Raw genomic sequence first — 24,089 nt, forward strand, 5'->3', positions numbered from 1 at the left:
CAGGGGGGCATCCCTCTCCATCAGGATTCCTTCACATCATACGAGTCACAGATATCAGTAGATAATGGATGAATCTCTGTCCTTCCTTTCCATGACCCAGTGTGAGAGGGCTATCTCTGTGAAATATGTCTTACATGATGAGTATTGATCGGGCCGGGTACAGCGCACCAGGGGTATCCACTCAGTGTATGGGAAGGTTTCATTTGCACGGGGAGCTCAGAGAGGGGTCGCCCATTCGGATGGGTTCACTGGATACAGCCGCACTTGTCCTAAACACACACGCGCACACACACACACTCACACACACACACACACACGCACACGCACACACACACACACACGCACAAACACACACACACACACACACACACGCGTTTGTGTTGCTATCTTTGTGGGGACTTTCCATTGACTTCCATTCATTTCTACAGCCTAAACCTTACCTTTACCCTTTTCCTAATCCTAACCATCACATACCTAACCCTAACCCTAACCTAAACTCAATTCATACCTTAGCCCTAAATCTGACCCCTGACCCAAAAACAGGGTTTCCCCTCGTGGGGACCAGGCTCCGGTCCCCACGAGGAGCGATTGGTCCCCACAACGTAGTATATGTCAGGAAAATCGTCCCCACAAGGTATTACAAACAAACGCACGCACACACACACACACACACACACACACACACCCACACACACACACGCACGCACACACGCACACATTTGCTGTCATTTTGCTGCAAGCAGGGGGTCTGCATTTAAAGCAGGAAAACACACAGTTTTCAGTGACTGGGTATTTTCTGCCAGACAGAAAACATGATAGAATGATAAAGGCTATTAAAAGTCAACGGTTGTCTTTTTGACCTTGTGGTATTTCTGTTTAAAGCTGGCTAAATATATTACTATCTTTTGTATATCTTTGGTATAACATAATCATTTGAAGTAGCGCAAGTATTATTCAAAAGTCTAAGTATATTACTGTTCATTTGATGTTCTGATGGTTTGAGAATAAAATTAGATAGAAAAATCAGATACACGTTCATTTCCAGTATGATTTTTTTTTCATTCAGTTTGCATTTCAAATCCCCCCTAATTGCACTTGTTGGTTCTAGAACATAACCACAATACACTTTTTCAAAACTATTTTTATTTTTGTGTACTTAGAAATTACTGAATAAAAATGTGATAAAATCTGGAACCGAAAATAAAATAAAACAAAGATTTAGATCTCACTATATTAGTGTCCACATTTAAATAATGCTAATAATAATAAAAAATTAAAAAAAACTATTGAATTTCTTCAAAGCATTTAAATCCTGTAGCTGACCGTTTTGAGAGGAATCTTTAAGATATTAAAACTACAAGTTATTCGGGCAATGAACTGGCTTCTAAACTTGAACAATGAATCGATGTTATGTCTACCATTAATGAACCTGGCATTGAACCAATTTAGATCTTTACACTTATCAGTTTGTTTTTCTTTATTGGAATCTAAGAAAACACCTAATAAAATAATTATTCTGATCAATTTTTTAGCTCTGTATACGTGTTTTTCACAGATTCATTTGCTGAAGCACAGCTGGAGAACTATTGGTCATAACTGAAATAAGGTGTAGTTTAAAGCAACTACAGTAGCTGTTTCCAAATTAACATTTATTAAAGGAGAAAATAAAATACAACTCAAACCAGTTTGGAATTATGTGAAAAAATAAATTATGTAAGAAGTCCCTGACCCTTTTGTTAAATTGTGATGTTTTAGAACAGGGGTCCCCAACTCCAGTCCTCGAGGGCTACCATCCTGTAACTTTTATATGCGTCTCTGCTCAAACACACCTGGATCAAATAAACTGCTCGTTTCCAGCCTATTGCAGAGAGGAATGAATGCTGGTGAGGGAATTCAGACATTTTGGAGCAGAGGTGAATCTAAAAGTTGAAGGATGGTAGCCCTGGAGGACTGGAGTTGGTGACCCCTGTTTTAGAGAGTTAAATTTCCAGCGAACCATGATGAGATACATAATCCACAAATGGAGAAAACATGGACCAATAGTTTACCAAAAAACATCTTGATGATCCCGTAGATCTTTGGGGAAACATTCTGTAGAATGATGAGCTTTTTGTAAAGTCTGGTCTTTTACAGCATTTGAAGAGAATATGATATTGGTAGTCAGATGTGGTTGGGGGTTTGTGACCTTAAGCTCAACTTGATTTGGTTTATGCAGCAGGATAGTGATCCACAGCACCACAGCAGGTGGCGCATCGGAATGACTTAAAAAGAAAAGCTCTGAAAGCGTCTAGTCAAACTCCCGATTTAAATCCAATTGAGATGCTGTGATGTGACCTTAATCAGGCCATTCTGGCTCACAAATCCTCCAATGTGGCCAAAATAAAACTATTCCATAAATCAAAATTGGCCAAAGCTCATAAACGGATACAAAGAACTCTCCTTGCCAGTTACCACAATGACAGTGAGCATCAAACCCTAGTTTAAGGGTGCCAGTACTTTTCTACGGTCATGTTGGTTCTGTTTGAGCTGCACAATATAGAAAAATCTTGCAATGTCAATAATATTGCTAAATATACAACTTGTTTGATCGATTGATAAATTTAAGTGTCACAAAAAGGCATAAAGAGAAGAAACCTCTAAGGGAGCAAATAACTTTGAATTTGTTCACAGTTTTGTAGGTGTAAAAATAGTTTGAATTACAGATTTGAGGTCTGTTTTAAAATAGAAGATTCTAGTTCATCAACCTTTCTTCATCTCTACAGGACGTGATGGTTGTTGGAGAGCCGACCCTCATGGGCGGCGAGTTTGGGGACGAGGATGAGCGTCTGATCACCCGTCTGGAGAACACACAGTACGACGCCACCAATGGCCTGGATGACGAGGACGATTTCAACAGCTCCCCAGCTTTGGGAAACAACGCCCCCTGGAGCAGCAAACCCCCCGCCGCCCAGGACAGCAAGCCTGAGAGCACAGCGCCCCAGCCCTCGCAGTAAAAATATAATAAACAAATTACATAAAAGAAGAAAACAACAGATCCTTGGCTCCATGTGGGTTAGACATTTAAACCTCCCCCCTTTACCCTTAGGACAGCGCCTCTGTGCCGCATAATGAATTCACCTGTCTGCAAACTCACCTCTGGCATGTCTAGCCAAACTTTGTCATCTGGGATATTTTCTTCTCTGAATCATTGTAACATTTCTTTTAAAAAACACAGAGAACTGCTCAGAAGTATCTACAGACAATAAATGCATACAAAACGTATGCAATGTAAAATAAAATTATTATTGCAGACTGACTTTTCCCTTCAGTGGAAAGCTGTAGATCAAATTCTCCCTCCCGAACCCTCAGATACGAACCTCCTGTCTGGTGGAATACCTCAGCTGTGATTGGTTGACCTGCAGGTCACAAGTCATCACGCTGACTGCGGACAGTGGGAAAGAGAGAAGAGTAAAAACAACAAACAAAATGTCTCTGAAATAGAAAGCTGGTGAAGGGAAGGTGGTTTTCAGCAGCCAGCGGAGCCCATGGAAGTGTCTCACCGCATTGGACTCAAATGAAACATTGTTGGAGGCAATTGCATTTTTATTGGAAATTCAGTCGGCCGTTGGTTTGTTTCTACTGTTGCTCGAGTTTCATTTCCAATTAAGAGGAAATAAAAGTTCTCTACAAAGTGGAAGCTTTTTCAAATGAGGAAAATCTTGTCCTGGAATTGTTTTCTTAACGTTACTGCGGCTGTCACAGATTGTGATTTCATGCAAACCAGTTTGATTGTGTTTGTAGTCTATTGGTATTTTTGCTTCTTTCTGAATCCTTTGAAGTCTCATTGTAATTTTGCCAATCAGTTTGTGAACTTTGCTGACACATGTTGATGCTTTATTGTTTTTCTTTATTATTCCTGGAAAGTTGGACTTCTTTCCCTTTAACGACCTAATCCCAAACTGATACAAAAGCCTTCTCCTGCATGATTTTATACAATTTTAATTTGGTTTGATAAATGTGCTCTTTGAAACGCATCGTTTGGTTTTTGCTTTTTGTGTTCATCAGTTTGGGAACACTGTAACAAGGTTTGTAGCTCTGTAAATAGAGGTGGAATCTATTTTGTCCACTGTAAATCAGCCACTGAAAGCAGTTTGGATATGGCAGCTGTTTTTGTTTTATACCAGTTTCTCATTTCTGTAGGGTGGTTTGGATGGATGCTGGTTTGCTTTATTTTGAACCAAAATTTCTCATGTTTCTACACATCTCTAGCTAGTACAGAACCAAAGCCACAAAGTTAACAAACAGCCACACTGTCACATGACCATTTATTGAGGACTAAGTGACAAACTGAAGGAACAAACCAGTTTTGCATTTTCAGATTGACATACAATCTCATCCACCCCACAGAAATGCTTTAAGATCCCCGTGTTTGTGTTCACAATTGTTCTTTAATCTTCAATCGAATCGATACCCCAGTATATCCTTGATCTTTTTGTTGGATTTTTGTTTAAAAATGGGCAAGAAAACAATGACAGATGTCTTTATACAATTCGATCTAATGGGTATTTATTTGTGTATTTGTAAGGAAGCGAACACATTTCAAAATATGTTTGAGCCTAGTATTATTAGACACCATTTGTACATTATATAGCAGAGGTGTTCAGTGTCATATCTGATGTCTGGTATGTATGCTTTACCATTATGTGTGCCAATAAACCGTGCTTACAGAAAAGCTGAATTTGGTTTGATCAACACACATGTGGTGTTAAACGGTGGTCTTGTTTCTTGAACCATATGTTTTTACATTATTCTCATTATGTTAGACAGTATTTCAGAAACACTTTTTCTTTGCAGGGGCTGCTTGGTGGTTAAAACTGAAAATATTTCTGCTGTAAATTTCAGCTCTGCAAGTCTTTCAGTGTGGTTTTTCTACGATATCCCAGGTCCTGTATGGGTTTTCTCAGGGTATTACTTATATATAGTAATTATTCTGTATTTGTAGTATATTTAGGGACCCCAAACGCCTGCTAATAACTGAAATCTAGGAATTTAAGAGCCTCTCTAAAATGCTTATAACTGCCCATTTTAATAGGTTAAGCACCAAATACAGCTAAATATTCATTAATAAGCACAGTGGAAACCGCTAGCACTGCTACAGAGGCTACCTGATCTTTATAGTCCTAAGTAAAATGAATGATTGTTCTGGATTGGCTTCTTTGGAAGTGCTATCCAATAGCAGGTCAAGTAGCATTATACGTCAGTCTTTCAGCTTCTGAATCTGGATTTTATCTAAAATATTTTAGACATGCTCTATGAAAAATCTGCAGAGGCAATTTTTTTTTATAAATGGTTTGACGTTACATTCCACAGAAAAAACAGCAAATATTGAATTGCGAAAACATGAAGACCCACATTTTAAACAAAAATGGAAAAAAAAAAAATATATATATATACATATATATACATACAGCTCCTCCAGTAAGAAAAAGAATATGATAGTTGATTTCAAAACTTTTAACCAAGAGTATTAGAATTCTGCTCTATGGAGAATAAGACTTCTGTTTTTGCAGCAGGGGCATTGCTGCATCATTTTATGCTTCAAACAGCTGGGAAAAAATATTCTCTGGCAACTCATAAAAGGCCTTGAAATGGTAGAAGAGAACATTTTTGAGGATGTAACATTTTTCAGTCTTAGTATTCCTTGAGCTGCTGCTTCGTGGAACAGATGTTAGCAATTCTACCTTGCAGCAAGTAGGTCCTGGGTTCAGATCTCAGGCCTGGGGTCCTGTTTCATGGAGTTTCCATCTGCCCTAGATAGGTATTGCATTTTCCTACCTGTCCAAAAATATGCCTGTAAGATTAATTGGTCTCTATAAATTGGCTTTAGAAGTCACTGTGTTTATGTGAATGGTTGCTTGTCTTGAATTAGCCCAGTAATGGTCAAGTACTGTGTTCAGGTTGAGTACTCTCACCTTTTCACTGTTATGCTCAAAAGAAATGCTGAACCAGATCCAGAACATATGGATTACAAAAGCCTTAATTTTCCTAAGAACTTTTGGAATGTTTCATTTTGTAAGGTGCAGAAGAAATAGAGAGCTTTTATGAGAAAAATGCCTAATGATATGCATCAGTTTGTTTTTTGTTTTTATTTCTAGATCATAGTTCTACTTCTATACACGTCAAAAAAAATAAATCATTGTTCACATTGCCTGTACCCTTCACACAATCTAATGGCTGAAAATGACTCATCCTTTTCCCTAAACAAGTTCTCCTTTTGCTGCCATTTTTGATTACCTTTAATGATCATTCTGAAAAACAGACCTGCTGATATTTTTACACAAAATTCGCAGAGAAGAGCAGAAGGCAATACAGAATAATATGTGCATTAAGATTTTAGATGTGCAATTTAAAATCAAGACTAAATCACTGAAAGGCCTTACGTTTAAAAACTCTGAAGACCCTCGTTAGTGATTCATGCAATCATGTTTCTGTAAAACTTATTTTTTAAAAACATAAGCAGTATGTGTATTAACTGTATGCAAGTCTCTAATTGACTAGGAGGTTTTGGTGGATTCAATTTATTTATATATCAGTTTCATATGATCAATCTATGATTTAAGGTGCATAAGATGTTTGGATAATTTAGCACAATGAAACCCAAAGACTGCTGCTTAGCCTGGTAAAGACACATTATATGTGAACATTTTCCTTTGTAGGAAGAAGCCTCGGTGCTGTTGTTGGGTAGACTTTAAATTTTGAAATATTTGACAGGACTTTGGCACCACCATGTGGAAGAGCTTGAGAACTGACACCAGAAGGAATTTATTTATTTTCTTTTTTAATTCAAATTGATGCCCTCGTCTCAAAGGTATGGAAGAACATTTCCGCCACTCTGTTAAAAAAAAAAAAAATCATTATCATTATCATTAGTATCTCATTATTTTGAGATAATATCTCATTATAATATATCTCATTATTTTGAGATACTATCTCATTATAATGAGATGCTATCTCATTATTTTGAGATACTATCTCATTATAATGAGATACTATCTCATTATTTTGAGATACTATCTCATAATGAGATACTATCTTATTATAATGAGATAATTTTTTTTTTAACAAAGTGGCGGAAATGGGCTTCCATAATATATTTATTTATTTTTTAAGCATGTTTTCTCAGTAACATTTAAACATGCATTTATTTCTGTATTTTTGTGATAAATATTGAATCATCGAGTTGACGTGTCTTAGACCGACGCCGCTTTGATGACGTCATGCGTTGACCAGAGTAAAGATGGCGGACGTGTCGGGGACCGAGCTGTCAGAAGAGAAAGAAAACGAAATTGAGCTAAAGAAAAGACAGAAAAGACCTTGGGAAGAGTTTCGCAGGTCGGGAAAAATCGGGATAACTCCAGAGCTTCCGGAGACGCTGGGGTTTTTCGACATTAGTGCAGTGAAGAGGGAGCAGCAGGAGGTCTCAGCAGGTAACCGTTTGGTCTACCCAGCTGTGAAGCCACAGATACTACCGTTAAACAACTTAAAGCTTTTTTTTGACTTTCTTTAGCCATTCACACTTACGTGACTCAACGACTACAACGTTTTGTCTATAGTGGAGGGGTGAGGAATCAAGCATAAATTTGCTACAAAAGCCTAAATGAGTCTACTCAGCTTGATGACAGCTGCTGAGTGTGTTTATTTACAGTGCTAGCTTAATTAACAAGCTAATAGTAAATACCCAGTTAGCTTAAAAACAGCGAATTCAGCCATTTGGTGAAGCTATGTGTTTTCTTATTACTGTTGTATATGACATGTTTTTTTCATATTTCGTTTTCATATTTTAGGCTCCCATACCACACCGTGTTAAGCTCTACTGTTTGTGTAAAATAAATATATCTATCTATCTATAGATAGCAAAAAGGTTGTTGCTAAGGAAGCTTACTGTTTATTGTGCTTTATCCAAGTATATTAGGAAGTTCAGTGGAAGGTCAAAACAAAAAGTGTGAGGGACATATACAGTGTGTGGACTGCAGCTGAAGTCCGTGAACCAACACACAAATGTGTCCAACATTTGGGCTTCAATTCTTCGTGTTAAGCTTCTGAACCAAATAAGCTTTGGCTGGTTTCAGGAGAAAAAGAATCGTGCTGTTACACGGTGTTCAGAGTTTCATTGGAAATCGAGGACCAGGGACCTTGAAAAGAGCCAGCAGACCAAATACAAATAGCTACAGGTCCAGTTTGAAGTTTCTGGATTCTGTGATGATTTGGGGAGCCATGTCATCTGCTGTTAGTCCATCAGATGGACCAACAGCATCTTTTTTTTGTTTTGTTTTTACCATGTCTACAGTCTTTTTGAAATCCAGTTTGATTGTAAGTCTAACAAAATATATTTTTTTAATTAGTTCTAAACTATAAACTAAACAAATGCTTGAAATATGTAGCTGTAAACTTTTTGAGTTCAGTGAATATTTTTTTTATTTTATAAAACAGTTTGTTATGTACAGTTGAAACATTGTTTTCACCTCTGGGTCAAAAAAGTTTAAAGCTTTTTGACCCAAAGTTGAAAATAATATTTTATCTGTATGAAGTGTTGAAGAAATATTTCTGATCTCTTTTAAACTATTATCAAGACATTACAGTAAACTCTGACTCCTTGAATAATAACACAAAGACCTGAGAGATTATTTACTTTGAAGTCTGTTGGTACTAAATACAGCCACATAGCTTTATACCAGGTAACTCATATGTTGCTTGAGTGTCACATCGTATTCAGAGCAGATAAAATAAGTATTGGACACATGAATATTTTTTTCAGTTTAAATATTTGTAGAACAGCCACTGATTCACTCTAGAAGAATCAATGTAATTTATTTATTTATTTATTTGGGCATAAATCAACCTTGAGCACACGATGCCCATTGTTTCAAAGTGCTGCAGAAGGAAATGATGAACTAAAAGTTTAAATATATTTTGTTTACTTTGACTGCTCAATATGATGAAATGATGTTGGAAGATGTTGCTACACATTGCGATAATGTTATTGGTTATGATTAACCCACTTTTCTCCATTGCAATGTCCACTGCTTGTCAGCTTTAGCATTGAGACCACTAAGAATATCCAAAAGTCCAAATACATTATTGGCATAAGGAATTTGCATACGTAAAACATGATAGCATCCAAGTAGTTCTTTGGAATATCACACACTTTGATATGGTGATGATTGCGATGTGATATGTTGTACAGCTCTACATCAAATTTATACAAAATTTCTGTTGAAATTTTAATGAACAGACCATATAACTTTAAGGTTAAGTTACAAAAAATAAATACTACTTTTTAAAAAATACTAATGTTACATTTTTATAAGTTTTAGATTTGAGGCTCTTAGTCAAAAACATAAATACTAAATGAATCAAATTAAATACTTTTCAAGTGTAAAAGAAAACAAAAGATATAAACTTTGAGTTCACCTATAAGTTGTGGTATGCTAATGTGAATTATACAGGGATCAACTGATAGCAAGTGCATCTGATATCATCTCAACACAGTTAAACAAACAGAGACAGTATAAAGTACGAAGTCATGCTGGGTTACATAATATACCAAGTTGCACAAAAACACTGTGGAAGTTATGGCATAAAGTTATGATAGACATCCTTAGAAATGTTACAGTGTAGTGACAGTTTCCTTGAGGAAACCTCTAGGAGTTGTCATTTAGGTGTTTCAACTCCATGTGCAGTTTAGACACTGGCCACAAGATACTTGCAAAATGATGTAAAATGATTATGTGCACATCAAGCCCAACAAACTTATCACTGTTTCACCTTTTTGGGGCAAAACATGCTTGACGTATTCTTTGTGGCTGACGTTTGAAAAATACATTTGGTTTATTTGCATTTAGAGCAAATAAACTTTTTACTTTTTAAACTTCAACATAAACCTTTGTTTTAATTTATCATTTAATTGATTGTTGATTATTATTAATTGATTTAATCACAAAACATCATGAAGTTTTAAAATAACTGTACTTGCCAGGAGAATAATTACATAATTTTATTCAAATAAGTATTTGGTATATTTTATTTTTTGCATTGAAAAAAGCAAAGATTAATCAGTTTCAATCACTTTTTCCAGTAACATTCATGGACTTGAAATCTGATTTTGCTGACAGCTGCAATTGTCACAGACAATGGCTTTGTGATAACACTGTGGGCCTCTTGTTGTTCCAGATCCATCGTTGACGCGCTTCATTTGTGCAGAACTCACCAGAGGCTACTTCCTGGAACACAATGAAGCAAAGTACACAGAGCGCAGGGAGAGGGTATATACATGCATGCGTATACCCAAGGAGCTGGAGAAGGTAGTGTACAGTAACGGTCCTGAACTATTCCCCTTGTTTCTCTTTGGCCAGTTTCATCAAGCTGCTTGTTTCTCCAGCCAAACAGAAATGTTTCTGTTATGAGCAGCCTGAAGCTCCAGTAAACTGAGTTACAGCTGAGCCATGTGACAACACAACAAATGTTCAGTGTGTACATCAGTGGATTATATGATGGAAAACTGTATCAATCTCTTGTAAACAAACCAAATATGTGATAGTTGTCATTGCAGAATCTTGCAATAAATTTTGATTCTGCCTAATTAATTCAACTATGGCGTATTACTAATAACTATAATAACTAAAAATCTGCATTGGTGATATTTTTGTAGTTGTTTTTATAATATATAATATAAATTAAATGTAATGTATGTTATTTTAGTATAAACCACTATTTGCTATAGGCTGAATCAGCTAAATCAACTGAATCGTGCTGTGCAGCATTAGAATTAAACTGAAATCTGTGCAACTATATTTTTAACTAGACTGATTTAAATTAATTACAACTAAATTTCATCCATTTAATTACATATGATTTAGAATAACATTGTACTGTAAAATATTTTGATGGTACTTTTGATTTGCCGCTAAATAATCTGATCTTTATTAAACTTATGGATTATAAAATTATAGATTCTTGAATTGTTGCTTTTCAGCTCACACACATTTAATGATCACAGTGGAGGTTTTACATTCACACTGACAGCTGTTGTCTGACGTGGGGGTGGTGTTTGTTTGTTGGTTCTAGCTGATGATCTTTGGCTTCTTCCTGTGTGCCGATGCCTTCCTGTACATCTTCACCTTGCTGCCCCTCAGAGTGCTGCTGGCTCTACTTCGCCTCCTCACCCTGCCATGCTGTGGCTTCAGGTAAGATTGGAAAACATACATTATACAATAACTGAAAACAGGAATAAGAGCAAATTGTATTTCTGCACAAACTGAGTATCATTATCACCTCACAGTTAATTTTCTGTATTGGTCTTGGTTTTGTGAAAACCAGAACCACAATCTTCTCTTTAGGTCACTAGGTTCAGGAGTTTGTGTTGGGAGACACTTCCAGGATCATTTGACCTATTCCTATGTTTCTTCATATAATAACGTATCAGAAGGATTCAAATCATTTTTCATACTTCTAGATCAACTGTTAAACTGCAAATACATAGCTTTAACTAAAAGTTAAGGCCACCCTCTTTCAATATTTTACAGGTGTTGTATCTAGACATAGAAAATATCTCATCAGTTCAAGTTGGTTAAATCCAACATCAGATAAATATCAACACATGATCTATCACACATAATTTAAAGAAAAAAACATTTAACAGTTTAGATACTTAAGCAGTCTAAAATGTTTAATTATCCTGTAGAACCAGCTTTTGAAGCCACAACTTTATGATTCTCTGATGACCTTTGCATTAGGGATATGGTCCAGACTTCTTGCTCAGATGCGTCTTTGCAAACTTAAGCTGTGCTTTTATCCTCTTGTCAGGTTTTCATCCGCAGTTTTATTAATCTAATGACATAGTAAATGATAAATGACCTGAACTTTCATCTTTATCAAGTCGAGAGGATGAAGCGCTTTACACTGCATTCAGTCATTCACCCATTCATGCAAATGTTCAGCTAAAATATGTAAAAGTCTAAAACATTTTAACATGTATGTATATCAGAAACAGTAAAATTAAAGGGATATCCACTTACTTTTATGCAAGCATAAATGGTAAATACAAATCATTCAGATAATTCTCTTAATTTTCAGACTGGCAATCATGTCTGTAGTTATTCCTTATTAATTTGTATAATAATAATAATAATAATAATGCACCCCTGAGCAGGATTATTTTAGTTTATTAGTAATGTTAGAAATTGTGGAGTACACACTATTTAGATCAATATTATACAGCCCAGAAAGGGAATCAGAATTAGAATTAGAATAACTACGAACTTAGAATCCAGAAATACTTAACAGGAACAGTCACTACTTAATTACTTTTATTTTACTGCTTTTTAGAAACTGTAACTACTCACTTTACACCAGAAAAGGACTTAGATTAGTCATTTTGCTTTTTTCTTCTTTGTCTTTCCTTTGGTTTGTTATTTTGTTTGTATTTCCTTTTAATTCATGTAAAGCACTTTGAATTGCCTTGTTGCTGAAAATGTGCTATATAAATAAAATTACCTTACTTTACCTTACCTTGTAAGAGTATAAGTTGTAAGACTTGCAAATAAAATATTAGGAATGATTATATCAGTTTTTCATAGGGCCACGCTTTGAAAACATCACTTTTCCAGAAAAGGCCAAAAACCACTAAGGAAAAATGTCTTCTTACAAAAACTCTCATAGTTTGTACACGCAAGAGCAGTTGGATGGGGGGAACAATTGTTAACAGTCCAGCTATGTCACAAAGTTATGGATAAATGTACCCTTACTCTCATGAGAGGCCCCGTGTCACATTCTGCCCCCTGTTCTGCCTATCTCTCACCTGACTGTCCCTCCCTTGCAGGGCACGCACATGCCCCTACTGCAAAAGAAGCAGGTATGCTCCCACAAGCCCATCATAGCTCCAGTAAAAGTTAGTCCTGTCCCGAACAAGCCCGTGTTTCCAGTCATCAGTCTCATCTCATCTCCATGTTTGTAAAGATACAGCCTGGCACTACACACCATGTTCTGGTCTTCAAGTTAGTTTAACTTTGTCTGCTCTGATAAAGTTCTGCTGAGCATGTTTGGCCATTTTCATCCCGTGTTAAGTGTCCGTGATACACCTACTGCTGCGCTGCAGTTTCTATTGTCTGTAGCTTCATTTTCCAGTACTTAAGAGGGAGAAAAACAAAGTAATTATTTATCTCCAGTGTTAAATTATCCTGAACCACTGTACAGCAGCAGACCGACTGTTTGATACTAAAAATTAAGCTTTTTTAACAAAATCTTTCGGCTCTTATTCTGCCCTTTGTGTTAAGCTTTCTTTTACATCCTCGAATGGAGGGAACTATACTCAGTAATAGTTGCTTGTAATGCTGCTCTCTGCACTCGTAAAATGATTTGGTTTGTGAAGATGGTGCTTACAGAATGTAGATGATGCACCCCTGAGCAGGTAACCTTAAAGGCTGCAGCAATTTCAAGTCTGTGTGCTGAGAATCAAGAGCCTTCTCAGGGTCAGCACCTTGACTACCTGAATACTAAAACTGCAACATATAATGCAATGAAAGGTTGAACACTAGGTGGTGGTATAGCACCAGAAGTCCATGTCCAATGTCTTTCCCATTTTTGCAGAATTTATGTACATGCTTTTATTTGTGATATGAAGCACTTTGATATGGGGTAATTTTTTGAGCTACAATCAAAGTTCACTGTGAGGATAATTATCCTCTAATGTTATATTGAAAACAGTCCAGATGTTCAGCTGCTTCCTCAGCTGTGCATTGAGTGAGAATACAGTGATACTAATGGTTAGGCTGTTGTCAGTCTGGTGTCAGTTCAGAGGTGCAATGATTCAGCCTCTCTATTACCAGCCATGTAAATCATGTTTTTCCGTATCGTTAAAGATGCTGCTAAAGTCAGTGGAGGCATCAGTGACAGATAGAATAGTTCCTAACATTCCACCTTGGTACGGAGTGTTTAAAAAGTATGCTTTTTGTGATTTGGCAAAGAAAAAAATCACACAGAGCTGATAACTGGGTTTAGCTTTCAGAAGAGCTCAATTAACCAACTAGCAGGAGGCTGATTAGGCTCCCTCAGCATTTTCAAGGTATAGTCCCATTTCTCTGATAAATGAATAATTTAAACAAACTGGTCATTACCAATAAGTTCATGTCCTTAGAAGGGAAATAAATAATTTCTCTACAGTGGTGTTGCATGCTTGCATGCAAATAGACGGAACACAGCTGACATGGAAAATATGCAGAAAGTGTTCAAATTAATCTCCCCCAGCTCTTCCCAGTCGCCCCTGTCACTGTAACTAAATAACCGCTCCCATGGATTTGTCAGCTCTTCTCGTAACGTGCTCCAGAGCTGCCGCTGCCGACTACAGATATTAATAAAATAAGCTGCATGTTTGACTCACTTTATTACCCTGAAAAGACGTGCCAATGTCACTGTTGGATATGACAGCTGATGCCTGTTTGTTTTCTGTTTTAGTCATTTCTGTCCAAAATGTTGAATCCAATTTTATATCATAACTGAAACATTTTAATCAAGAGCGAGGCTCAGCCACTGGTCCTGTTGGTCTGTTGGTAGATAAGAACAGTCTGGATTTATTTCTTGTACATGTACTTTAACCAGAAAAACACATTTCAAAAACAACCATATTAAAAAGACAGCTGGCTTCCAAGATAAATGTTATATAAAGGAGATAATATCTTTAATATTTCATATTGTACTTTTATTGATACCATCTGTTGTTGCTCCTGGTGTTTTATCTCATTTTGAACAGAAATGAAAATATTACTCATGTTGTATCTTGGCATCAACTTGTGAGAATCTAATCAGACAGAGATCATTCAGCCTGAGTAACCTGCAGTAATAGATGAGGCTGGGAAACATCTGTTGTCTGTTCCTTCTTGTTTTGCTGTCTTAGCCTCACTGCAAAGCATCAGCGTGGGGTAGACGAATGTGTGCATGATTCTTCAAATGGTTGGAAATATCTTCATGTTAATACTTGGTTCACGTGTGCGTTTGTCAGCACGCATTACATTGCGGTGTGAACATATTTACTCATGCATGTTTGATTTTGGGAGATACAGAACAGCTTGCAGCTCAGCATGCATCAGGGCATTAAATAACACAAGTCTGCATGTCGGTACAGGAAATAGATGCTGAGTTTTCTGAGTGGGTCCCTGTGTCTGTGTGAACAGCGGGTCACGACTGCTGCAGCCAGCGCAGGTTTGTGATATGCTGAAGGGGCTGATCCTGGTGCTGTGCTTCTCCATGATGCACTACGTGGATTACTCCATGATGTATCACCTGATCAGAGGACAGTCCGTCATCAAGCTCTACATCATCTACAACATGTTGGAGGTACTTTACACTGTAAACACTGAAAAACAAAAATCAGTGATGCTACACTGTTGTTTTATTTATAACTCTTAAAATCCATTCCATTGCATGATATCAATAAGGAAGAAAATAAAGTATTTATTTGCAGAGTCATTTTAAATAAATCTCTAGTATTTTAAAAAAAATTATATTTTACAAGGAAAAGTGTGCTTCAAAGCTGACATACTGAACAGAGTTTACCTCAATAACAAAAAGTAGCTTTCTTTCAAATGGCTTTTTACGTCTAATACTTAAATTTCTCAGCTACATTCTCTCTCCCTTAGTAGAAGTTTGATCAATTCACTGATCAAAACAGATTAGACTTTGGGGTTCTGAGGATCGAGCTGAAAATCATCTGATTTTGGTAAATAGACTCAGATTTCTGAGTACATCTAGTATTTATTTCTTGGCAAACACAATGATGTTTTTTGAAGTTCAGAGATTAAATGTTAAATAATTGAGGCTTGTGATTCTTAAATTCTCTTCAGACTCACGTACCTTTTCAGTAGTAGGACATCTAATAAAAGTTTGATTCATGGCTGAATAAATTGACAAGTCATGTTTAGCAATGTGAGCTACTTCTTTGCACCCACAAAATAAACCTTTCGTCTTTGTGTGGAAAGCAAGCATCACAGGCAGACTGTAGTTCTTTCCATATTTGATGCTCCGAAGCACTTTATATGAAAGTTACTCATGTCTGGATTGAGGTGGTTCTGTGATTTAACAGAAAAAACTAATAGTTCACTAGCTAACATCATTAAGGTTACATTTACTGTCTGTCTAAAGCTCTGTCGAACTTCATTTCCAACCTGTTTTCCTTTATAAGGTTGCAGATCGCCTCTTCTCGTCTTTTGGTCAAGACATTCTGGATGCTCTGTACTGGACGGCCACTGAACCCAAAGAACGCAAAAGAGACAGTATAGGAGTTATCCCTCACTTTTTTATGGCTGTCTTTTATGTCTGTATCCTTCCATTTTATCTTCATGTTGAACCCAAAAGCTTTTGAAATATGACCCCTTTTATTTATTCTTTAAAGCAACAGTGATGCACATGGTCATACACTAGGTAAATGAGTATTCTGTAACATCCATATTCTTAGTTATTTGAAATTTATTATCAAATATGGTATACCAAAGGCAGGACAAATCAACATTTTTGGACTTAAACAAGATTTGTTTATGCCTGTCACTTCAGCACCTGAGCCATCTCCAAATATTATTGAAATAATAGACTTACAGTTTCTGGTTTAGTTTAGAAGTCTTATTCCTAACCATTGCTTTTATTTAACTTGATTTATTTTTAAAAAGGTGTTTTTCCTGAGTATTTCTTCCTCAGTTCTTCATTCCATCCTCATCATGGTCCAAGCCTCCACTCTGAATGTTGCCTTCAACTCGCACAACAAGTCTCTGCTTACCATTATGATGTCCAACAATGTCAGTGCTCACAGATACACATACAACAAAAAGAAATTCTAACGCATTTACCTAAAATATTTGTCCAAGTAGCAATGCACTAAAAGTATTTGTATGTTGATATATTCAGCTTGCTGATGTTGAAACCTGACTCTTGCAGCTACAACATTGTATTTTTATACAGTATAGATTTGATGCTCCAATATGTGTGTTTTTTAAATCTCAGTTTGTGGAGATCAAGGGAAGCGTCTTCAAGAAATTTGAGAAGAACAATTTATTTCAAATGTCTAACAGTGGTAAGTTTTTCATCACCACACTGCACATCATTTTTCGTTGACCTCTGTCTTTCATAACAGTTTGTTGCATTGGACAGCTCTGCTTTCAGCTAAAGGTGTTTGATAGCTTACCCAACACCTGTAGCTACAACATGTATGGTATGGAAGCCTTCACAGTTAGCTGAAGGCTTCCAAAACTAGCTTAATTAGAAAAGTGCATTTGTTTATTTTTGGCTTCCTTGTTACACATGGCAAAAAAAAAAAAAAAAAAGATAAAAATGGCACCTGACTTCCTGTGAACTGTTTTAATGAGCCCATTTCACATTTTTTACTCTACTTAATTAGCAGCTTTTATTTTATCTTTCAGATATAAAAGAACGGTTTACCAGCTATGTTCTCCTCCTCATCGTCTGTCTCAGGAATATGGAGCAGTTTTCATGGAACCCAGGTAATTATTTGTTTTCCCTGTAAGCTAAGTTTTTATTAACATTTAAAATGCAATAAACACAAAACTGCATCATTTCACTTTTGCCATAAATATAACACATTGACAGTATTTCTGTGCCAGCACTGATGTTGCTGCTTGCCTTGAATAAAGATTTGACAGTTATCCTGAGCAGTTGCTTTCTGTCTATTCCCACTGACCGACTGTAGTACTTTGGGGAGTTTCTCCCAGAATCTTCAGTCAACAAGGCAGTAAAGTCAGAGATGAGAGCAGGGCGTTACTGTTTGACAGCTTTCTGACACTCAGCTCCTCCTGCCAGTCTCAAACACAAACTCCCTGTCAGTGACAGACATTGACTGTCAGCTGAAATGTTAACACTTTAAAGCAGCACACTTCTCATTTTGCATTCATTCTGTGTTCATCCTCTGATACACCAAGATGGATTTGCTCAGACATGACATTTTTTCTCCTCAGACCACCTGTGGATGTTGTTCCCTGATGTCTTTATGGTCGTCATGTCTGAAGTTGCTGTTGACATCATTAAACATGCATTCATCACAAAGTTCAACGACATCACAGCAGATGTAAGAAACAAGCCAGCAGCAAAATAACACATTTACGCATCGCTTATTGAACAAAGTTTGTAACCGGCCACATGCATGTCCTCCAGGTGTACAGTGAATACAGAGCCAGTCTGGCCTTCGATCTTGTTAGCAGTCGACAAAAGAACGTATGATTTTTCTTTTTTTTTTTTTTGCTTGTTTGTTTTCATATCATTGTAATTATTTTGTTACATCATAAAGCTCATGCAGCTAACAGATTCTCATGTCAAGAGATGTAACCTTTGCCTGTCACTGTGCAGGCCTACACTGACTATAGTGACTCAGTGGCCCGGAGGATGGGCTTCATCCCTCTGCCTCTGGCTGTCCTGGTGAGTGACAACAGTCTGTTACCCTAAACTGACTCAAGCCCTTTAGAGTAACAGTCCAAATACTAGCTTTTAGATCTTTTGATTTTTGGATTAAACTGATTTTGGAATGTTTTGCTGTTTTTTCAGCTAATCCGAGTGGTGATGAGTTCTGTGAAGGTACAGGGGGCTCTGTCATACACATGTGTGTTCCTCTTTTATCTTGGGTAAGCCTTTAATTTTGCTCTGCTTGTTTTCTTCTGCTTTTATATGGCAAATTATATCCCTATTGCCAAAATGAGAGCTAGTAACCACAATATTGTGATGAAAGTTTTTACAAATTTAGCAAATGCTTTAAAAAAAAAAAACAAAACAAAACATAAAAATATGCAATTGTTAGACTCTTGACTTGCTCTCGGCGCTTGATGAGGACACACTGAAACATCTGTGGTTATATAAGCATGAACACCGTAGCTGACTTCCCACTGGGCTCTTCCCATTGAAGAATTCACTTCGGGAAGAAGAACACATTGTTGTCATCTCTGGCCTTCCCTTTCCTCTGGTTTAAAAATAGCCCTTGTTTGAGTAGATCGCTGTGCCTTGGCAAAGATTTAGCTGACACAATCTCAGTTCCAAATGGCCTGTCACAGCAAGCGTTGCTCCACAGACCCAAATGTGTCCGTCTTCCACTCATCAGTGTCAGAGTCGAAGCTCTGCAAAGAAAAGCGTTCTGCACATCAGCATGCGGGTGTGAAAGATGAGGCTGAATGGTGGTGATTGCTTACAATCATTAGGCTCCATTTTAAGGAAGAATTATTACCAGTGCATCTCAACAAATTACATTTTGTGTAAAACAAATATTTATTTAAATAATTAAATAAATTAACTAGCATTATATAGACTTACATTCTGTTTATTTTTGATGACATTTGGTTACAGCTGATGAAAACCCAAAATTCAGTTTCTCAGACAATAGGAATATTACATAATACCATTTTAAAATTTTTTTAAAGGGTATTTGAAGCAGGTGACTCTTTAAGAACTGACCTGAACCGAAGTTCACACTTTGTGAATCTCTCTTAAACTTCTCAAAGGTTGTTGTCTTGCTGTCCTCTGAATTAGGGGTTTCAACCTTGAGGACTGAAACCTTTTGTTGGGTTCCTTGTCCAACACCCTCATCAAAAGGCTCAATTTTCTCTTCAGCAAGCAGTCAAATTGTACAGACCTCTGCTAATGTCCTAATTAATAGAATCAGGTGTATTTAAGCAGAGTCACCTTTGAAGTTGCAGAATGTTGAGTAATATTCCAAGTAACTCACTTCTAAAATTTTAAAAGGTTCATATTTTAAACTTAATTACTGAAACAAACATTTTGATTGAATTTTAAAATGTTAAGATGCTTCTGTAAGTTTAGCACATCCTAGTTTTGCTTGATTTATTATGTTTTTAGCAATTTATTTCTTTGTGCCAATAAAATGTAAAATATTCTAATATTGTTTCCTTTGTTGCTGCTCTTCTTGTAGGATGGTTACTCTGAAAGTTTTAAACAGTATCGTGCTGCTGGGGAAGTCTTGTGTTTATGTCAAGAGAGCCAACATGGAGGACAAACTGTTTGAGAGGCCACCGACCGCTCCGTCCTTCTCTGCAAAGAGTCCCAGCAAATCTGACCCACGTAGATGCACTAAATCTTCAGGTAAGCAAAGCTTTTCACATCAAGTTAATTTTTATTAAAGTGCACGTATTCAGAGAAGATGAAGGGATCTCTCATAAAAGTTATTGAAGTTTTATGTTGTAAAATATGGACAAAAACACAACATGAGGTTTATCTTGTGCATTGCATTTTATTTACTAAAAAACAAGTGTTGCCTCAACTTTGTAAAAATTTCCAATTATTTTTTTAAGTGAAAAGTCTGATCATTTTTTTCTGTTCTCCGACGTAAAATCCAAACAGTTTAAGTTCACTGGAACTGTGACACTAATAACTGAATGTTTATTAAAAACTTACATTGAGCCAACTTTTTTATAAAAAGAGGAAATGATTGCCATGTACTATTCATTTTGTGAGTTTTAACTCTTTGGAAAAATGTTTGAAATCGCTGGTGGACCAGCAAAACCATTCACAAAAACACATCAATACATCTGGTATTTATATATAGTCTAAACATCTTATTTTTATTTTAAAACAATGCAAATACTTTTCTCTGACAACCAGAATCAATAGGTTGGTGGATTGCAGTTCTGTTTATGAAAGCAGTTATTTATATGTGCAGCTGGCAACCAAGACATCCTGAAATGAGGCAGTGTCTCTCCTGCCAAGTCTCTTATCAGTTTTGCGCAGTTCTTTCAAAAATGTCTTATTGTGTTTATTCTCAGAATGATTTTTCTCATGATACTACTCCTTGTGCTCTCAGAGTGAAATAGTTCACACTGTTTTCTTTCTACAAAACACAATACTTCATAATGAGATCTGTGCTGTCCTTTGATTTATTCAAGATTACATTTTCTGGATAAACTAGAATCATTTTAATCAGCCATCTTGGTGGAGGTCAGCCAAGTTGTGGAAATAACTACTTTTTATTTTCCAAGCTGGTTTCTCCAGGAGGAGGGATAAAAAATATTAATATAAAAAAATCACCTTACTGTGGTTCCCCAAAAGAAAGGAAGCAAACATGTAAAGATAAAATAAATTTTGTACTTGTTTGCAAGCTAAACCACCCAGTCTCTCTTAGCTTTTAGCTGTAGTTTGAATCTTCAGGAAGAGAGATGCAGGTTTTATAGCTGAATTTTTGGCCATTATTAGTCAGTCAGCTGCAGCATGAAGGGTTTATTAATATATCAACTTCTTTGTGTAATCAGTAGACAAAGATGCCAAAAATGGCAACAATTTGCCTTTTTGCAAACAACTTGACAGATTGCATTGACTTGCTCTAGTCTGCCGTGGTTGCCTGGCAACAAGAACCCTGTACAAAGTCATCAGATGATCTATGTCCACTGCCTTTTTGTTTTTATTCTGAGCAAAGCTGATTTAGCTTGACAAGCATAACAACATTTTAAGTTATAATATAAAGTTATTATTGGAATATTCAAGTCTTTCTAGACAACAACTGTGTACAAAATACATTTTCAGAGAAAAGCAGTTTATACGCTTCATCCTTTGTCATTCAGGTGAATCCATTGTGGATCAGATTCCTGCCACACCTTGCAGCCCTCCGACCTCCTCATCACCCTCTGTGACCACCCAGCCGGCTCCCCGGTCTGACTTGTTTCTCCCTCCCCCCACTGACGCCTCACCTGCGACAGCAGACAGCTGTCCTTCGACCTCAGAACCCCAATCTGACACTGAACCACCAACAGCTTCACCTTTACAGGAAGAGGAGGCAGACGAAGCCTCCGATATGAACCACAGAGCTCCCAATAAAGACCTGCTGGAGATCGACCGCTTCACAATCTGTGGCAACCGAATCGACTGACCAGCAGCAGCCACCGATGTAGCAAGTAAACCACTCAGGTATAGCGGAGAGCGCAGGCTCTCAGCCAGATCCTCCACGCGGAAAGCAGAGTATTTATTGGCAATATGATAAGTTATTGTTACCAAGGACACAGTGTCAGGCGGTTCTGCTGTGGTCGACGCTTCAGGTCGAGAAGTTTGACGAAGAACACTTCAGGTGTCTGATAAACAGCAGGAGACAGAAAGTGTGAGTGTGGCAGCCGAGTCGTCAGGACAATCTGCCAATTGTTTGTGTGTGTGTGGGTGTGTGTCTGTGTGTGAAAGAAAACAACAGTGTGTGTGAGTGTGACAGCACACAAGCACTTCCTGATTGAGCAGCTGTGGGACCAGGAGAGAAATGTCTCTCCGCAGACAGAAAACAAACTAAAACCACAGATTTTTAAAGCAAGCATCAGAATATTCATTTTGTATAAGAAAACATGCTGAGGTATCAACATATTGGCTTTCAAGACTAAGTGATTATTTTAGGCATTTATGTTGAGATGGTGTTGCAAACAGAAAAACAGGAAAGATATTTTTGCACACATAAGTCAGTATGTTATTCGGTTTATTGAGGATAATAAAATGTGGATTACAGAAAACTACATGAAATTTATAAATCAAAACATGAGAATCAGCAAACATGAAACCCAAAGTAAAAAAACAACAACATTCTTTTGAACTGTTGGCCTTAAGAGGGGCGTTTTGTTTACATCATTATATCATTAGCACCTTCACTAACTTACTGAACCCCATCCTGCTGACGTTAACTCAGCAGCTTCTGTCGGTCCCTGACTCAGCAGATGGAGATCAGAGGTCGAGGATGCAGCGGCGCAGTTACATCTATAATGTCACTTTTTTATGAACAAAGTGATTCAATATTATCATCTTCAATGTCTTGTTATCCATTAAGACGGGATATGACTGAGTGAGGCGCCTCCTCTGGAATGTACCAAGTTAGTTTCTAATTCTTTTCATCTTGAATGTTTGCACTGATGGACTATTAAGTTATATCGGGTCATGTTTCACATAAACTCAGCTGATGTTTCCATAGGAACATCTTAGAAAGATAGAAGCAATATTTCCACGACAGAATGCCTTTTTTTTTTTGCATGTGTGCTTTAAAACCTGTGATTTGACTGACTTTAAGAAGTTATTGTAAACCATTTTTTATTCTGATTAAAACATATGATAAATATGTAGAGTATATAAAAACTGTTTGTTTATAATTAAATGTAAGGACAGTATAAAAATCCCAACTTGATTATAGTTTTATGATAGAAAGTCAAGCAAAGCCCTTCAATTTTATCAGAAATGTATCAGTTTCAAAAGTAATGCAGATATGGTTTGATTTGCTTTCTGGTTTCATCCATTATTACACATTTAATTTGTATAAAATATTTTCACTGAAACACGATTTCAAAAGAACTGTTGGCTTAGGAAACAAAAAATGTACTTGGAACAAGGATGTACAGACAAATGTTGAATATTGTTTAAGCAGAAAAAATTTTAGGTTAATGTGTAAGGGCAAAGTGTTGATTTACAATGTCCTTTTCCATCATAATAAGGAATATGGTTCTACTTGGGGAACTGTAAATGACTCAAATGTTCCGTGTGAAATGTGATTCCTCAAACTATCGCGTGGTTCTCTCAGAGGGCCAGAACTCCCCGTGTTTTGTTCAGAGTCGTCCAAACTCTTTGTTTGTTTACAGTGAAGGACAGCCGAACTCAGGCGGCCGGAGCTGAGATCAACAGAACTGATGAAGTGGAGTGTTTTATGTCCAGTACACTGCCTGCTCTGTTTCATTAGTTTAGATTTATATTTAATTCATACCTTGATAATGAATGAAATTGCCTTTTTGGAATAATAAAAGTGTTTTTTTTTTTTTTTTTAATGGTGATCACAAATGTTTCCTTTAAACAACAATATGGAAAGGAGTAACTGTGAACAGCAGCTTTTTTTGCCGCTGTAGCTCTGAAGTAAACAAAAAAAATCTAATTTGGTAATCATTGGAGAATTACATCAATCAGTAATCAGAAAGATTAGAAAACTGATTTAAAAAAAAAAGTCCACCGATATGTCTCCAAAAGCCTAAAGGAAGGTTTTGGAACGGCCTACTTAAAGTCTGGACTTACATGCGATTGCAGTAATGCAGCATGAAAAAAACATTTATTTTTGT

General features: G+C 36.8%; 2 protein-coding genes across 3 annotated transcripts in view; both read left to right on the top strand.

The window, feature by feature from the left end:
• ldb2a (LIM domain binding 2a) overlaps positions 1-4,711 on the top strand; it is a 96,147-nt gene extending 91,436 nt beyond the window's left edge. For both annotated transcript variants that reach the window (XM_015013184.2, XM_015013185.2), the window contains exon 9: positions 2,763-4,711. In XM_015013184.2, the coding sequence (XP_014868670.1) occupies positions 2,763-2,993 (231 nt within the window). In that variant the 3' untranslated portion in view covers positions 2,994-4,711. The remainder of the gene's footprint in view (positions 1-2,762) is intronic.
• Positions 4,712-7,146: 2,435 nt separating this feature from the next.
• On the top strand, positions 7,147-23,804 carry tapt1a (transmembrane anterior posterior transformation 1a). The gene is made up of 14 exons (XM_015013189.2): positions 7,147-7,466; positions 10,210-10,340; positions 11,104-11,222; positions 15,204-15,366; positions 16,211-16,346; positions 16,720-16,817; positions 17,023-17,092; positions 17,439-17,519; positions 17,991-18,100; positions 18,187-18,246; positions 18,379-18,447; positions 18,574-18,650; positions 19,946-20,115; positions 21,588-23,804. The coding sequence occupies exons 1-14, from the start codon at positions 7,277-7,279 to the stop codon at positions 21,890-21,892; spliced, it is 1,779 nt and encodes a 592-aa protein (XP_014868675.1). The 5' UTR covers positions 7,147-7,276; the 3' UTR covers positions 21,893-23,804.
• Positions 23,805-24,089: the final 285 nt, after the last annotated feature.

This window comes from Poecilia mexicana, unplaced genomic scaffold, assembly GCF_051168715.1.
Source record: "Poecilia mexicana isolate PSO_F unplaced genomic scaffold, ASM5116871v1 scaffold_10, whole genome shotgun sequence".
In the NCBI taxonomy this organism is placed as follows: domain Eukaryota; kingdom Metazoa; phylum Chordata; class Actinopteri; order Cyprinodontiformes; family Poeciliidae; genus Poecilia; species Poecilia mexicana.